The sequence below is a fragment of the Elgaria multicarinata genome, chromosome 2 (assembly GCF_023053635.1).
Source record: "Elgaria multicarinata webbii isolate HBS135686 ecotype San Diego chromosome 2, rElgMul1.1.pri, whole genome shotgun sequence".
Classification (NCBI taxonomy): domain Eukaryota; kingdom Metazoa; phylum Chordata; class Lepidosauria; order Squamata; family Anguidae; genus Elgaria; species Elgaria multicarinata.
The window spans coordinates 155,251,181-155,269,985 of record NC_086172.1 but is presented as its reverse complement, the minus strand read 5'-3'; the positions used below and the strand labels follow the sequence as shown (position 1 = coordinate 155,269,985).

The window sequence follows — 18,805 nt, the reverse complement described above, 5'->3', positions numbered from 1 at the left end:
ATACTTCAACAGTAGAAGAATTTCAACAGGAAAGCTTCCTTTACAAATCCTACAGAAGAATGTGTGTTTTGTACAGCTATTCCTGTTCATTGCTATAAAGTTTCTCTAAGAGAACTTGTGATGGTTCATTCCCATTTTCTGTAGATAGCAGCTTAACTAAATAATGGCTTTGGATAAATGATTACTTCTATATGTATTTGATACACTTTGACAAAAGTGCTTTTAAAAACATTTTATTAAATTCCATGTAATTATAAGTGATTCTATACATAATTATAAATTTTGCATGCAGAACATATGTTTTATGTTCACCACAGTTTCTTGCAGGAAACCTACACTATCCTGATTCACAATTCAGTCTTATAGTAGTGCAATATGTATACCATACTTGTTATTGACCTCTGAAGGAAGGGAGGGTTTCCCTTCCCCCAATAGCTATCAGGCAGAAGATTTGAGATCCGTTAGCACCTTAACCCACGTGCCATTTCCCTAAAAAGAGGGGGTAGTTCCTATTACCACAATACATGTGCCAGTTACATCTGAACCAGTAAACTATGGTAGATAGTACTCAATGTACTACTCAAACAGGGAAAATATGCAATAATTAAAAAAAAGCCCTACCAGACTAGTTTGAACAGATTGCAATACTACCTAATAAACAATCCTTTATTACTCTTTCTCAACTTCTGTTTAATATATTTCTTATCTGTCTTTCAAGACTGGTATTCCTTGTTGGAGTTTGAATCATCTTGCAAACCACTATTTTTATTATTGTGTTTCATTCCTTGTATTTTTACTTTTGTTTTTGTTTTTTTATTTACTGTGTTTTGTATATTTAGCATTTACTTGCTGTATTTATAAATGTGATTTGTACCACCTTCTATTTTTGAGTTCATTCGAATTTTTTGGCAAACGTCTTTGGACATAAATTTGACATGACAGTAAACTGTGCATTGTACTTGGCCATGCAAGCCAAGACTGCAAAGCAGGATCAAACTCTAATTTACAATCCAGATTTGAGTAGGGCAAGCACATGCTAGAGTTTGCTGGGCCTGGTATAACAAGAAACAATGGTTTGCTGTAAATCAGGAAGCCAATAAATGAAATGAGTGAGAAAAGGAGAAGGAAATGTGTGAGCACATGTATTGTTTCAATAGCAACAAGCCATGGTTTGGTGTTACACATGAACTTTATTTTCTCAGTCCTCCTGATCACAATGTTCAGACTGCACTCTTAATATACTCTAAAGAAAAACTGCCAAGATCAAACGGTTTTCTCAGTACTATAATTCAGACATGGGCATCTACATCTGTTTTATTTAGCAGAGCTGTTGTCACATTTCTGACACATTCTGTCACCACAGAATTTCTCCGGCCATGGATCTCAATCAACATGTTTAGAGTGATTCGCAGCTTGGACGTTACAAATTTCACCTGCTATTTTAAGTCAATCAGGCCATTTTAATCCACATGAGCATGCCTGGTGTTTTCACTGTGGAATGGCAGCTTGCCTACTTTGCTGCTAGCTAAAATACTGGGGAAAGAACAGCTGAAACTAAAGATGCCATACGTAAAAAACACATTCCGCAAGAGTGTCAAACGAAGTATCATGTTTGCTTTTTAAGAAGCATCAATCATTAAAAAAATCACAATTTAACAAGTGACTAAAAACTAAAAACAAAACAAAAATCAGTTATTTTCTTCCCATTTTATAATTGCTGTGGCTTCAGTTCTAAGTGCATTGAATAGGAAGCAAATTCAATACGTTTACTTCTGAATAAATATGCTAAGAGTTGAGCTGTAAAGCTGTAATCCTAACCACACACACTTATTTGGAAGCCCTACTGAAATTAATGGGTTTTACTTCTGAGCAAGCATGTTTAGGATTAGGGTGTAGGTCTTATCTGCATGAACATGCTTGAATAGCTCCGAAACCTCTGAGCTCATTTTGATAATCTTGACTAGGTTCTCCTAGTGATTTTTGGTTCACATTCAAAGATTCTTTTGACTTGGGTTAACAACAAATATAATTCAGACATCAGCCCCATTGAGCTCAATGGGGTTTACTTTCAGGTAACTTGGTATAGAATTGCAGTACAGGATTGTAAGTGTTTGTGTACTAAAGCCCACTTCATTAAATGAAGTATTATTATCCCTTTTGAGAAACACTGTATTTTTACTTGTTTGGTTTTGCTTTGTTCTGTTTGGATACTTTGTGTGTGGTTATACAGTATCTGAGAAGGTCTGAGGCCTAGCTTTGTTACTGTAGATGGAACATGGTTGCCTTGGTTACCGTGACTTATGAAGGAAGGTTTTAGGCTGTGTAAAATATTTAGTGGGAGAAGTTACAGCAAAAAGTTTAAAAAGGAATGTGAAAAAGCTTAGTTAAGGCAACAGTCATATTAAACATATTAAAGAGGCCTAGCTAAAAAGGCTGCTTTCTGAACCAAATAGGCTCTTGGCCTATTACTGGCAGGCAGCTTATTAGTTCAGTTTGACCTGTGGAAAAAAGAACATGATGAGGATAAGTCTTGGTCAATACAGTTTATTATTATTTATTTATTTAAAATATGTATATCCCACCCTATATCAATAAGATCTCAGGGTGGCGTACAGATAAAAACATACAGTATAAACCAATAAATATATACAGTTAAAAGACAAATTAAACCATGATCCAAGTTAAAACAATATATAATTTAAAAGCAATAGATACAGATTAAAACAGTTAAAACAATGTGCCAGTGAGTTTAACCATCAAAGGCTTTATTAAAAAGCCATGTTTTTATTTGGCGTCGAAATGAAATCAATGTTGGTGCCAATCGGGCCTCCAAAAGGAGGGAATTCTTAGTTCATGTCCTAGACAGGTTTAAACCACGGAGTAAAACCACTGATGACAAGTTGGGAAATTTCTGTAGAACTAAAATAAGATGCACCAGAAAAGGCATAAGCAACAGAGTGTCACCCTAAATTGAGGAGGAGTCATTGTAGAACCCTATTATAACCAGAGTATTGTAACCAATCATAGCACATGTCATATTTAAGTATAAAACTATAAAAGTAAAGGGAAGACACTGGGCTTTGTATTATTTTCGTGTCTTGCCTTAAACTTTTTTAACAAGAGCCATGGTATCAACAGGGGAATTCAGTCAGACAGCTGACTAGAAGGAGCTTCAGCAAGTGATCCCTGATATAGTGTCAACATCCCAAAAGCCAGAAGCAACAGGAGGAGCTTAAAGCAAAGGAAGACTGCTGTACGGCATCCATTCCTAGTTGAGGAATTGGATCTGGGGTGGAAACTATTGAGAACTCATTAACAGGGAAAACTCTCTTAGTAAGTACAGTTATCAAGGATATTTAATTTAATTATGTTTAAGCATTCCCATCCTATCATTTGAGTAACACTCTATTCCTTTATGTACAAAATATCTCTTAATAAACCTCCTAGTTTTGTTCATCTTGTCTCTAGCGGTGATGTCAATCCCAAGTCTATGCCTTGGTTACCAGGCTACTAAGATATTTAAGATACAAAGGGTTTATTCTGGTGGCAGCATTGGGAGCAAGTTCCATCACAATCCCATACAAACACAGGTACAGAAGGGGGAAATGTAAAAAGTGGTGTCATAGTATCCTGAGATGCAAAAGGTACAGCCTGTGATATTTCCATGCAAAGCTCAATTATAAACAATAGCCCCTCTGTGGAAAAATGCATTGACTGCAGTGCAATGGGGGAAATGGCCCTCAGTACTGTGATGAGCTGGTGGCCTACTACAGATACCTTTGATTTATGATATTTTGAGGAAGATTGGTGCACCTAAGATTTCCAGCAGTAGCATCTATAAGAAAACTTTTTTCCCTATAGATGAAAAGACTGCTTCAGTTGCCACATAGCACTCCAAGATGCTGAATGAACACACCACCAAATTACAGTGAATCCATAGAAATAGTTATACAAATAATGAATGTGTTATATTGAAAACGGATCCAGTGCAATTATAGAAGGAATATTCTTTTTAAATTGAGCTTTTTCTCCTTTGACTAATAATATACTTTGGAGCACAGCAGGTTAATATTTTTTCAGATCATCACTCTAAAAGTTGAATATGCTTCAGTTGTTAATGTACATTCCTGCATTTTGTTCTCACAAGAAATGCTGGGGACACATATACAGCACGTCTAATAATGGTAATTTCAAATCAGTCAACACTTGCAGTGACATATTCTGTTATATATTCGCTATAGGTCCAATGAATGAGGCAAGCAAAGATGTGTGTTATAAAGTTCAAAATTGTATGGAAAATTATTTAACTTTTGATGGTCCATTAGTTGAATTTTAAATTGTATAATGATTTTTCCAACCGCCCAGAGAGCTTCGGCTGTGGGGCGGTATATAAATGTAATAAAATAAATAAATAAATAAATAAATTGTATATAATAGTAATTTGATATAATAAACTTTCTTCACTGTTTAAAGATGGGATGTTGTGCTGATGGGTCTGAGTTATTGTGAGTATCATACTTACTCAAACAAATCCCATTTTAATCACCTGGGAAGAACCCTAACTTTCTATCTGAAGCTTTGTCATGGATCTATGAAAGAGTTGTGTGGTTGGTCTTGCCTTCTAGGCAAGGGTTTAAACCACACGCGTTTGACCCCACACAGCTCTAGAACTAGAAATGAAGGCGAGAAAACCAAGAAAACAAAAGCTAAAAGGGGCTCTTAATGGTCTCAGAAAACGAAAAATGTATTGTGCTGGTTTTTGTGTGTGCGTGTGTGCACTCTGCAGGACAAGAATGGAACTAGATTTTCTGCCTTACAGTCTAAAACTATAAAACTCAGGATAGTTATTGCTAAAAATTAATGTTATACCTTAAGATTATTTTTTTTAAAGAATTGATTACCTCAAAGGAAATACTTATGGAAATACTTACATTTTATGCTGTTTAACCTGCTTTTTGGTACTGAACAGTCTACAGCAGCTGAAAAGAAACAACACAATTGAAGTGAATGAATAAACTAGCTGTTTAAGACTTGCAATCGTCATTGCATTACATTGGCTATCAATAGAACATGCTTTCACCAAAGTAGCTAACAAAATGAAACCTTCTATAACTAAACATAACAGCTTGTTTGTGCTTTTAAATATGTTACTTTTTGTTTCAATGGATTCAATTAGATGTTAAGGAAAGAAATAGAATTAGAATTAGTGGTTAAAGAAAGAAATAACTTGTGACCGGCCTTTACAGGAGATTTACACTGTGATATACTTCTGCATCTATGGAAAATAGAACTCTATTATAGAACAGAGCAGTCTGTAACTGTAGTGCTGGATATATAAATATATACACTGTTCCCAACATAGTAATGCTGAATAAAGAATGTTTGTTCTGTTCTGAGGCTTTAATGAATAGAGAACCTGAATATTCCTGACCAAAAAGCAGTTGGTCTGTGGGTAGTGATGCATGGAAAAGAAGTAACATTAGAATTACCAGATCACCATATTCTAATTGTGTATCTATTCAAGTCAACACTCAGAAACATATAATATATCTAGTTTCCAATAACAGTTAATCCTATGAATAAGTCCCATCTGAAAGGATGAGGTAGTTTTAGTCTATTTATCAAGTGAGATCCTCACATATGAATCAGAATCCTCACTAGAAACTTTTGGCACCCAAAGTAGCATTTAAAATCTGTGCTCTCTTCCTCTTCTCAATTAGGGATTAATATAATCACAACCAAGCAATGAGCTGGTAGGCTTAAACCCACTGATTTCAAGCCCAGGGCATGTTGTGAGGGCCATGACATAGTTACATTGGTGACACTTAGCAAATTATGGTCAGCTGATTGCTTGGTCTACTGATTGGACTCACATTGCCCAAACATTAGAAAGGCTGAAAGATGGGGAAAGACTATTCATGGGAGACCTGAGAACTCTTTGCAGGGCCAGTGTCAAAGGTAGGGAAGTTTAGGCACCTGCCAAGGGTCCACATCCGAACAGGGGACCACTGATGAGAGATCCTTGGAATTTCTCCTCTTTTCATCAATGCAACCTGCTTGTTCACCTGTCTCTCACTCTGGCCCAGACAATGGTGGTGGTGAGAAGGGAAAAGAGGCCCACTGAGAGCATCTTGCTCAAGGGGAAGTGAGCTGGCACTGACTCCTTGTATGAGTTCCATGATAGAAAGGTGGGGGATAAATGTACTAAGTAATAAAAGAAAATAAATAAACAATATCGAACTCTGCACTGGACTGTGATTGTTTACTAAGAAATTAATTTCTCTCCTCACCTCTTGCCATGGGGCAAATGTAGAATTCTGTTGGATATGAGAGCAGGGAAGGGATATGAGAAGCAATTGGGAAGCACAAGCTTGGTGCGTATCGCCATCGTGAATAAACTGAAAGCATGCTGCAGGCTCAGACATTCCTTCAGTTGCCCTCCGCAGTGTTCTGCCCACAAATGTTCCCTCCCCCTTTGGGAGCTAACTATGGTGCAGCATTGCACCTACACAGATGTCAACGGTAACCAGGGTACACTTCAAACCGGAATTTGCAAGCAGAATCTTGTAACATTTTGTAAACATAACAAAATACCATGGTTAGCTCTGAAAGGGGAAGGGGGCTCTCTGTCTCAGAGTTAAGACAGCCATTCCACCTGAGTACTTCAAAAAGAAAAGTAAGACAGCAAGTTCCATTCTGTTAGTTCAGGTGAGGTCAGCAGCCATTTGGCTCATCCCCAGCCAGAACTGCCTCCATCAGCAGCCACCAGAGGGAAAGCTAAGTTAGAGGCCTCCTCCATTAGCCAAGATAGGAACAACAGCCATTTGGCTCCTCCCTTCCCAGAACTAACTCTCCCATCATGTAACTTCATTGCATATTAGGACAGCTCTCAACCAAATTTCATGCAACCTTCAGCACGATCCAACTCTCCAAATGTTGCAGGCCCACTCGTGCTCTCCTAACTACCCCACCCACCCCCCTGGGAATTGTGTGTGTGTGTATATATGTGAGGTTGTTGTTGTTTATTCGTTCAGTCATTTCCAACTCTTCGTGACTTCATGGACCAGCCCACGCCAGAGCTTTCTGTCGGCTGTCGCCACCCCCAGCTTCCCCAAGGTCAAGTCTGTCACCTCCAGAATATCATCCATCCATCTTGCCCTTGGTCGGCCCCTCTTCCTTTTGCCTTCCACTTTCCCTAGCATCAGCCTCTTCTCCAGGGTATCCTGTCTTCTCATTATGTGGCCAAAGTACTTCAGTTTTGCCTTTAATACCATTCCCTCAAGTGAGCAGTCTGGCTTTATTTCCTGGAGTATGGACTGGTTTGATCTTCTTGCAGTCCACGGCACTCTCAGAATTTTCCTCCAACACCACAGTTCAAAAGCATCCATCTTCCTTCGCTCAGCTTTCCTTATGGTCCAGCTCTCGCAGCCATAGGTTACTACGGGGACTACCATTGCTTTAACTATGCGGACCTTTGTTGTCAGTGTGGTGCCTCTGCTCTTAACTATTTTATCAAGATTTGTCATTGCTCTCCTCCCAAGAAGTAAACGTCTTCTGATTTCCTGGCTGCAGTAATCTTTGCGCCCAGAAATACAAAGTCTGTCACTGCCTCCACGTTTTCTCCCTCTATTTGCCAGTTATCAATCAAGCTAGTTGCCATAATCTTGGTTTTTTTGAGGTTTAACTGCAACCCGGCTTTTTCACTTTCTTCTTTCACCTTTGTCATAAGGCTCCTCAGCTCCACCTCGCTTTCAGCCATCAAAGTGGTGTCATCTGCATATCTGAGGTTGTTAATGTTTCTTCTTGCAATTTTAACTCCAGCCTTGGATTCGTCAAGCCCAGCACGTCGCATGATGTGTTCTGCATACAAGTTGAATAGATAAGGTGAGAGTATACAACCCTGCCGTACTCCTTTCCCAATCTTAAACCAGTCCATTGTTCTGTGGTCTGTTCTTACCGTTGCTACTTGTTCGTTATACAGATTCCTCAGGAGGCAGACAAGATGACTTGGTATCCCCATACCACCAAGAACTTGCCACAGTTTGTTATGATCCACACAGTCAAAGGATTTAGAATAGTCAATAAAACAGAAATAGATGTTTTTCTGGAACTCCCTGGCTTTCTCCATTATCCAGCGGATATTGGCAATTTGGTCTCTAGTTCCTCTGCCTTTTCTAAACCCAGCTTGTACATCTGGCAATTCTCGCTCCATGAATTGCTGGAGTCTACCTTGCAGGATCTTGAGCATTACCTTGCTGGCATGTGAAATAAGTGCCACTGTACGATAGTTGGAACATTCTTTAGTGTTTCCCTTTTTTGGTATGGGGATATAAGTTGATTTTTTCCAGTCTGATGGCCATTCTTGTGTTTTCCAGATTTGCTGGCATATGGCATGCATCACCTTGACAGCATCATCTTGCAAGATTTTAAACAGTTCAGCTGGGATACCGTCGTCTCCTGCTGCCTTGTTATTAGCAATGCTTCTTAAGGCCCATTCGACCTCACTCTTCAGGATGTCTGGCTCTAACTCATTGACCACACCGTCTGAGCTATCCCCAATATTATTATCCTTCCTATACAGATCTTCCGTATATTCTTGCCACCTTTTCTTGATCTCTTCTGTTTCTGTTAGGTCCTTGCCATCTTTGTTTTTGATCATACCCATTTTTGCCTGGAATTTATCTCCGATATTTCTAATTTTCTGGAAGAGGTCTCTTGTCCTTCCTATTCTATTGTCTTCTTCCACTTCCGCGCATTGCTTGTTTAAAAATAATTCCTTATCTCTTCTGGCTAACCTCTGGAATTTTGCATTTAATTGGGCATATCTCCCCCTATCACTGTTGCCTTTTGCTTTCCTTCTTTCTTGGGCTACTTCCAGTGTCTCAGCAGACAGCCATCTTGCCTTCTTGGTTTTCTTTTTCTTTGGGATGTTTTTTGTTGCCACCTCTTGGACAATGTTGCAAACTTCTGTCCATAGTTCTTCCGGGACCCTATCTACTAAATCTAGTCCCTTAAATCTGTTCTTCACTTCCACTGCATATTCATTAGGAATATTAGTGAGCTCATATCTAACTGATCTGTGGGTCTTCCCTATTCTCTTTAGTTTGATTCTAAATTGTGCAATAAGAAGTTCGTGATCTGAACTACAGTCAGCTCCAGGACTTGTTTTTATTGTCTGTATAGATGTCCGCCACCTTTGGCTGCAAAGGATGTAGTCAATCTGATTTCGGTGTCAGCCATCTGGTGACGTCCATGTATAAAGCCATCTTTTTGGTTGTTGGAAGAGAGTGTTTGTTATGCACAGTGAGTTGTCCTGGCAGAATTCTATCAGCCTATGTCCCGCTTCATTTTGTTCTCCTAGACCATGCTTACCTGTAATTCCAGATGTCATTTGACTGCCCACCTTAGCGTTCCAGTCTCCTGTAATGAAAATAACATCTCTTTTTGGTGTATTATACAGTAGGTGCTGCAGATCCTCATAGAATTGATCTACTTCTGCTTCTTCAGCATCTATGGTTGGGGCATATATTTGGATCACTGTGATGTTAAATGGCTTACCCTGAATTCGAATTGAGATCATTCTATCGTTTTTTGGATTGTATCCAAGCACTGCTTTAGCCACTTTATTATTAATTATGAAGGCTACTCCGTTTCTTCTGTGATCCTCTTGTCCACAGTAGTAGATCTGGTGCTGATCTGATGTGAAGTGGCCCATTCCGGTCCATTTCAGTTCGCTGACACCCAATATATCTATATTTAATCTTGACATCTCGCCAATAACCACGTCCAATTTGCCCTGGCTCATAGATCTTACATTCCAGGTTCCTATGGTGTGTTGACCTTTAGAACATCGGATTCGTCGTTCACCACCAGCACCGTCGGCCGCTAGCCGTCCTTTCGGCTTTGAGCTAGCTGCGTCATCACGTCTGGGGCTAGTTGAACTTATCCTCTGTTCCTCCCCAGTAGCATTTTGACCATCTTCCGACCTGGGGGTCCTATCTTCCGTTGGTATACCGACATATCTCTGGTTGTACTGATCCATTTAGTTTTCATGGCAAGAGTACTGGGGTGGGTTGCCATTACCTTCCCCAGGGATCGTATTTAGTCTGACCTCTCTGCCATGACCTTCCCGTCTTGGGTGTCCCTTCACGGTTTAGCTCATGGCATCCTTGAGGTGCTCAAGCTCCAGCACCATGACAAGGTAACGAAGAAAAGTGATGGGTTGGCATGGTGATAGAAAGAGCTATACAATCCTTCAATGCTGCAAACTCTGCCCATGTTTAGTAAGTAAGTAATGTGGCTTCCAGACAAGCTGTGGAACTGGTCCACTAGGACTGAAAGAAACCAAACATCACGAGCACAGGGGTATATGGTTATAATATGCTAGGAGTGCCATTTTTTCTTGGTAGAAAGGCAGGGTACAAATCTAAATAAATAAATAAAAGATACTGCATTCGTCCTGTGGAAGAGCCAGGAGGATGTTTCAGCCTATTGGACTGTGCTATAATAATTAGGCTACATCGAGGCGTGGAACCTATGGCCGTCCAGATATTGTTATACTCTAACTCCCATCAGCTCCAGCCAGTATGGCCAATGGTCTGGGAAGACTGGAGTTGCATCCAACAACAATTGGAGAACCACCGACTCCTCTTCTATATTCTTCTCCTTTTCCCTCCTTTGTCTTCTTACCTTAGCTGTTTCTATCTGGAGTATCACCTTAGAAAAATAAATTACATACAAAATATCACATCCCCCCACTCCAATTACAGAGATAAATGATCTGCTGCATAGAACACAAATGAGATGTGCAAATTTAGTATGTTCAATTTGCATGTTCATAATTTTTGTAACTTTTCAAGTTTTTAGAATCCTCATTAGCAACTAGTTTTCTTGGAGGACCACTTTGAGAAGTGAGTGAGGCAGTACCACAACCCCACCCTCTAAAAGTAAACAGCTGGCAACTTCTGTTGACACTTTCTCCACATCTATTTTGTCTCTAGTTTGGAAACCTGGAGTGCGTCTGTGCTGGTTAGCATTCATTAAAGGGGCAGCTTTTGCACCAGGGCTCAAGGTATTGCCCCCTACCTTACACCTCCTGCATTAGTATTCTCTTCTACAATGAATATTATTAGCCTTGCTCACCTTCTGTAAAGTCGTTTGTGCACCTTCTCTCCCGATATGTTAGTCAGATTCTTACATAGAGGAGGGAAGGACTCGGGGCCTGTCCCAACTGGCATAACCCTGAGCAAATAAAAATAACCCACATCTTTAGGTTCCCCCTTACTCTGTTTTCAGGACAAATAGCAGTGGCTATTTGCTTTTTTTTTTTTAACCTTTCTCCCTGCCTAGAATGCATCCCCAGAAATAAATGTACCCAATGTAAGGTAAGTGATGGTGCTGGTCCACTTTCAGGCCTGGTACCAGCTATTTTTATTTAATATATGATGGCTGAAAATGCAAAGTTCTGATTGACAGTGTGACATGAAGATGACAACGCGAACTTACATTATGTCCAAGTTAGCCAGCGTTGATGTTTATAGGATCAGGAGCATAGAATTAATGTTGTACAATGAAGCATGCAAATAGATGTGAACTTTAAAGAAGCCTCTTTAAATAAGAATGATTAATATGAAAATAAACCCCTTTAGGTCAGATAAATAGACTATAATGCAGATGATATTGAGAGGTTGTATTTTGCTGCCACACCAGCATTTGAAATTATATATACTTTTTAAAAGAGAGTTTTATTTGCTGACTATGTAGCTTAAACTACAAGGCTTAGGCTGCAATCTTCTACCCACTTACCTGGTAGGAAGCCCCACTAAATTCAACAGGATTTACTTCTGAATAGACATGTACTGTTATTTTTATTTTGTTGCTACTTAACATCTAGAACTTCTTTATAAGAGATCAGAGGTGTTTTTTTAAAGTATAGAACCATATATTATAGTTGCATATATGGTGAAAATATGAGTATTATGATTTAATGCAATGGGTAAAAAAAGAGAGGATAATTAATGCTAAGATGCTTGAGCCAAATATTAATTACGATACAGCACCATCTTTGGATAATGAGTATCTGTTCAGCAATCAAAAGAATGGCAAAAGATGTAGGTTAATGATATAACATCTTTAAACTGACATATTGGCACAGGATGTATCCAGTCTAGCGCTTTTATTTTTGCCATAATTTTTAGAGGGGGTGTATGTGTATGTGGAATAATATCTTCTCAAAACGCATAAATACTTATTTAATTTAGCATTTCAAATACTCAGTCGCATGCTGGCAAAGATAGGTTCTGGCACTTTTCTATTCTAAAATGGCAGCCTTTAAATGTCAGTGATATATTTTTTAAAAATAATAATACACAGATTAAAGGAAAACTGCATTCCTAAATAATCAACCCATATAAGAAGGTGGTAAGGGGAATAGTGAAGAACAGGAAATAGGGTGAACCTGCAGTTTAAACGAAGACAACACTGCATATTTTGGACAATACCATGCAGGCTGGGGGGGGGGGGGTTCTGTGGCATGGAAGCTTCTAGCTTGGCATGGCTCACATACCTGAGGCTTGACTTGTGGCATACTTGCAAAAAAACTTAGGCACAATTGCTATATAGACTTGTAACCCTACACTGGCTATACTATAACCCTTGTAACCCTACACTCCTAGGTGTTATTCCCACCACGATAGAGCCACAATTGCATGCCATTTCTCTTGTCTCTAAGCGCACAGTGCCTAGCACAGTGCTGGTGCTAAACATAGGTGTAGTAGTGTAATAGTACACCTGACAAACTGAACCTTGGCTCAGCACGAAACTTGGATATCAAAAGAATTTCGGAAAATATCTAATCCATCTCTCATGCACTTCCCAACTCAAATTGTGCACCAGAGCAGGCAAGTTGGTGCTCTCCAATGAAAGGAAGAACCACTTTGATACTTTGCAGGACCACACACAACATCTTACTGCATCAAGTGGTTGCATTGCACAACCAAACAGGTGAACCACTGGAACATTCTACATGTGTATTTATTTCTTTATTACATTTTTATAAAGCCCTTCCTCCCAGGAGCTTAGGGTACCATCTAAGTTTTTCTCCCACCCACTCATTGATTATCATTAATTATTATTTATTTACTGCATTTTTAGACAATTATTGTCTCCTATAAACTAAACTAAAATGACACACAGGGAAAGGGAGTGGAGGGAAAAGTATGAGAATGGAGAACAGTTCTTCAAAGCCAGAACAAGGTGTATGGGCTATAAGCAGGCACTGAACTGCACCTTCGGCCAGGCTGATCTTCCGTTGCTGGTGTTCCTGCTTGAATAGCAACTGATGGCACTTGTTCCTTTGGCCAATGGATGGGGCCAGAGCACTCTTTCCCCTTACTTCTGCTTATTTCTTGCGCCTTATCCTCACACTAATCCTGCGAGGTAGGTCAGTCTGAGAGATGGTGATTTAGCAAGCTTTGTGGCTGAGTGGGGATTTGAACCTGTCTCCCTGGTCCTAGTCCGACATTCTAACCCCCACACCACACATGCTGGGAGTTCCAAAACTTAAAGAGTTCAAAATGGTTGTACAGAGCTCAAATATGAACATATTTACCTTTGGCTGAAAGGATTTTATTGTAATGGACAGCCATGTGATCCCTGATCAGGTACTGGTTACTTAGTCTGCGGGAAGAGGAGTCGATGCAGAAAGCTATAAAGTTAAAACAGATTGCAGCATTATAAGAAAGGTGACAATATTTTCCACCTAGTTGCAGAAACAAATACAAAGTTCAAAAGAGGAAACACAGAGTGCAAAGAGGGCACTGAAAAAGCAACCAAGACCAGAGTCAACCAGGGGCCTGCTCCACACACAAGAACCTTGGAATGAACAGTCGGTGTTCTCCTACAACAGCCATTCATTTTCAAGAGGGCTTCCCGGAGGACTGCGCCCAAGGAACAAGAGTGATGGCCTACCTCTGCCCTCTTTGTTTCAATTTTGCTTTTTCATGGAGACAACTTCATTCATAGGCTGAGCATCTGCGGGCTGGCAAAAGGATCTGGCAAGGCCAGCAACTTTTATCTAATTATTTTGTTGATTAAATATATGTCTACACCCCAACTTCCACCTCAATTTAGAGGTGCCCAAGGCAGCTTACATCAAAAATTTAAAAGCCGTTAAAATACAAAAAAAACAAGAGACGCAGGGCATTATCCAATTTATCCTTGCGCTAGCACTTGTGATGTTGTGGTAATGGAAACCAGCGCTTGCACAACATAACTAGGGCTCACTGGGGCAATAGGAAAAAGCTGAATTGCTGCTGAATTTTGCGCCACTGCCAACGCTTGGCAGAAAATCGCCATTTTCCCCCATTGCCCTAACAAGCATTGTGCAAGGGTTTGTTTATGCTAGCACAGTGTCATTAGCATTAGCACTGGGGTGAAATTGAATACTATCCACTGATAATAAAAGAAATAACAGAGAGTTAGGCAGAGTCAAACCAAACCAACTAAACAGGAGGTCTTCACTTTGGTTCAAAGCATCTTTAGGGAGGGAGCTGGATGAAACTCTCAGAACAAGATGTTCCAATATCTAGGCATGACAATGGAAAAGACGCTACTATGTGTTCTTGACAACCAAAGTCCAGGTGGTGCAGAATGTGCAAGACGTCCTCCCCAAAGCCTTCTCCAACCTGTTGTCCTCCAGATGTTTTGGACTTCAGCTGCCCAGCTAGCATAGCCAATAGTCAGGAATGCCGAGAGCCCTAGTCCAAAACATCTGGAGGGCACCATGTGGGTGAAGGCTGGTCTAACAGAGTAGGCAGGCTCATGTGGTAGGAGGTGGTCCTTTAGGTATCTTGGTCCTTGAGAATCCTTCCCAAGATTAGTGGTGCTTCCTATGAGGTGCTTGTTTTACAACAGGAGGAAGATACCTTGTACGTTTCATCTAAGCTGGGAGGAGGGATGGTCTGGAAACACCAGGTGCTGTAGTGTTACAGGCAGGATTGGTTCTGATCAGAAACCTGGATGGAAGCTCCACAGAGCAATATATTTAAAATGTTCTCATCTAAGCTAAGATCCTGGTTTTAATTAACAGCATGTTCAAATAAATTAAAAGCTGTTTCAGGGCTCTGAACATAATGAGCCTTAATTAGCCAAATATTTTCACACATGTTTCTCTTGTGATTAAACAGATTTAGTTTAAAGGGGGTGACATTACTTTCAGTGTCCTTAACCCAGCTTCCCCAAACTGGTGCCCTCCAGATGTGTTGGTCTGTAACTCACATCATTCTCAGCCTATAGACATGCTAGCTGGGAAAGATGGGAGTTGCAGTCCAACACATCTAGAGAGTACTAGGTTGGGGAAGGCTGCCTTAACATTTCTGACATGAGAAAGCTCCAGTTGCACTTAGAAAGACCTCTTATTGCAAGCAGTAAGTGGGCTTCTACTGGATAAATAGCTTTCCTGCTCTAACGCCATCAGCGCTTTGGCTTCCATCTCTGCACCTTCCACCCCTGTTTTCTGACCGTTGCAAAATGTTCTTGATTTGTTAACTCCATAAGGCTCCCCCCACCTAGCACCCAGCAAATGGTAGAAAGGCACTGTGAATGGTTAAACTGGCACATTGAATAACTAAGCAGAATAAAATCAATACTTACACTAGAATGCAATCCCTTCCGTGATCCAGCCATGAACACCCCAAGCACTAATCACAGAGTCATTTCAGTGACGTTTCTGAGATGTAATTTTAACAGCCAAAGCAGCAAAACATAACCTTGTATATGAAACTAAGATGAGATCCTCAAAACAGCTACTCCAGAATAGCCCCATTATGAAGTCAATGTGACTATCTTGGAGTAAAGTGGTTGGATGACTGCAGGCTGAAGTCCCTGACAGCAGATTTCAGGCCAAACAGGAATGAAACCACTGATCAACTAACCGGTGAGGCAAGAAACTCATTATTCATAAAACAAATATGTAGATTTTAATCCCAGTCACAATGGGCCATTGGGAATGTTATGAATTATAGTCTAACGTATTTGAAGGGCACCAAGCTTGGATGGCTCAACAAGACTAGCCATTTAAGAGGGAGTTTTAGAAAGCTATTTAGCTAAGCTTTATAAACTATTTTCTACACCGAGATGTGTCTTTAACTGGTCAGAAACAAGACAGCAAAAGGACTAAACACTTTTATTCAGCTGATATTCTTGCACTGAATAATGTTCAGCTTTCAGCATGGAGAGCAATCCCATGGGCCCTAGTCAGTGTCTCAGGGCTCAAAGGATACTGGCTATCTATGGCCTCAGGCATGGAAATACCCACTTGAGTTTCCCCATCCCCCCTACTCACCCCTCTAAGCTACCACCGAAAGCTGCCTACAAGAAACCCAGAAGCAGGACGTGAGTGCAACAGCGTCCTCCTGCCCATGCTCCCCAGCAAATGGTGTAGATAAGCATACTGCTTCTGATACTGGAGGTAGCAGATAGCCATCTGGACTAGTAGCCATTGATAGCCTGGGAGGGCTGGACTTTTAGGGACCCGGGAGCAGAGGCTATACATGTCTTCGCCGTTGCCATTGGCCGCTCCTCGGTGTGATCGCTGCCTTCCTCGTACGATTGCCACCTTCCCTGATGCCATTGACAGGCGCTGATTGTGCGAAAGGATCGCACCAAGGAGTGGCCAATAGTGGCAGCGAGGACATACATAGCCTCTGCTCCTGGCCCCGGTAAGTCCAGCTCTCCCAGGCACTGCATGCTGGGAGTTGTAGGCTGTACAGGGGCCTAGGGCTGTGAGAGGAAATGTCAGATCCATCATAACATGGCGGATCTGCGAGGCCCAAAGCTTGTACAGCCCTAATCTCTAGTGAGTGGGACAGGCAGAGGCCATGGATCCAAAGGCCTCTCAGCCCCAGCCCCTGCTCCCAGCACATGAGTCAACTAGACAGGCTCAAAGGCCCACCTAGCAGAAAAAGTGTTAGGGGGTGAGAGAGGCGAAAAAAGCCTCTGTCACTCCTTCTGCCCAGCAGAGTATTCGATTCTCAGAAGCCTCTAATATTGGAAACTTCTGTTATTCGGGTAGCATCCTGTAGAATTTCATCTTAATTTTCTGATAAACCAAAGAAGTTGCAACTAATTGATAACATTATTACAATCTCAATCAAACTAATGCTTCAATATTTTTCCCTATTGACATCACAATTAATATTTTATGCAAAACCATTTTTAAAAATCTTTGCCACATCATGTAAATTACCTACCATTACTCTTGGTACTTAAATGTCCTTTGAATGGGCTTGCTGGTCCATACCTAGGAATGGCTTGGAATTCAATCACTAAAATAAATGAAAGAAAGAAAATGATAAGGAAAAAAAATACAACTTTCAGCAAACAGCAATAGAATAATCAAACTACAGAAGAGGTGACCTTAATTTAATGTTATTATACCAACAGGACACCCAACAGAATCTCTGTTAAAACACTTATTTGAAAGCTTATGCCAGAATAATTTTGTTAGTCTTTAAGATGCCACAAGACTCTTCTTTGGTTTTGCTGTTATCCCTCTGGAAACTCATTCACTTTGAGTCCAACCCCATACATTAAAATGTTTCAATGGGCTTAGGCATGCTTAACGCTGCATAAGATTGGAATGTAAATGGAAAATGAAAACACATAATTTCCCTCTCAATTTAAAATGAACGTAGTTATTATTCCTCTTCGCATAATCAAAGCAACTTTACTATGGGTTTTAAGCTATTTAGTACCATTGTTTTGGAGCTGAGGTAGAAAACAGACTACAGAAGCAATGGACATATTCACTGGGAGATGGAACTTGATTTTAATGCCCGAGTCCTACAGAAATATCATATCCCAATAACAGAAGTCCTATTGTGCTTGTATTCTTTGTTCTCCCATTGGTTTTCTCTCCGGCATCTGTTTCCATATTACATCTAAATGGACCAAGACCTTGCTTGGCTGGTTCAGAAAAATCAGAGAGGGTACAAGGTGAAGAGAGGAAGTGGATGTGTGCAAACCATAGTTTGCTGTTACATATATCCAAGCCACCAAAACCATAAGAGAGTGAGAGTCAAAGATGTTAGAGTCTTGTGCTCCGAAAAGGTTTAGTAATAAAAGGACAGATAGAACCTACAACAAAATGTTGCAATATAAAAGGAGTATTCCTGTTCAGAGTTCCAGCCAACCATTCCCTCCTAGCAGTGCATTTCATCTCCCGTGTTTTTCTTTTCCAACTACCCTTCTACATTCCATGGGTTTTGAGCATGCCCAATCCTCACTGGCTTGCTTGGACGGCAGGGGTGTCACCCATTTAGTTTTTAGTGTTTTTTTTAAAAAATGTACATCTGCAAATGTTGGATGTCGTTTCTCAGTAGACCCATTTTGACTACAATCTTGGTGGAATTCACCACCTATGTTGGCTATTAGGAGTCATGGAAAACACTACCCAAACTAATTTTCCACTTGGATTGAGGGGGCTCCTGCTATATGATCTTTTAGATACTGTCAAGCAGGATTGCTTTCTCCATAGTTGTGTTAAAGCAATATTTCCACCCAGTTCATGCAATGTCTTCATAATTACTTAGAAAGTGAGATACTCAATTACATGAGCTCTTTCACATGCTTTTAATGTTCTCAAAATGTATGCAGATCCCATTTTGCATAAACAAAGCCAAAAACAAAGAGGCTATAGAAAGCTTCCATCTATTCCCTAGGAAGTTTCAACATGAGCTTTAAGAAATTACTGCACCTATTAGTTTCTAAGCATTTATCCATTAGGCTACGTGTTATGGAGGCAACT

At 40.3% G+C, this 18,805-nt stretch overlaps 1 protein-coding gene across 1 annotated transcript in view; it reads right to left on the bottom strand.

The window, feature by feature from the left end:
* Nucleotides 1-18,805, bottom strand: part of SPATA7 (spermatogenesis associated 7) — a 53,931-nt gene that overhangs the window by 34,425 nt on the left and 701 nt on the right. Inside the window, exons 2-4 of the mRNA XM_063118483.1 lie at nt 17,250-17,324; nt 13,610-13,705; nt 4,932-4,979 (exon numbers count right to left, since the gene is read on the bottom strand). Coding sequence (XP_062974553.1) covers nt 4,932-4,979; nt 13,610-13,705; nt 17,250-17,324 — 219 coding nt within the window. The remainder of the gene's footprint in view (nt 1-4,931; nt 4,980-13,609; nt 13,706-17,249; nt 17,325-18,805) is intronic.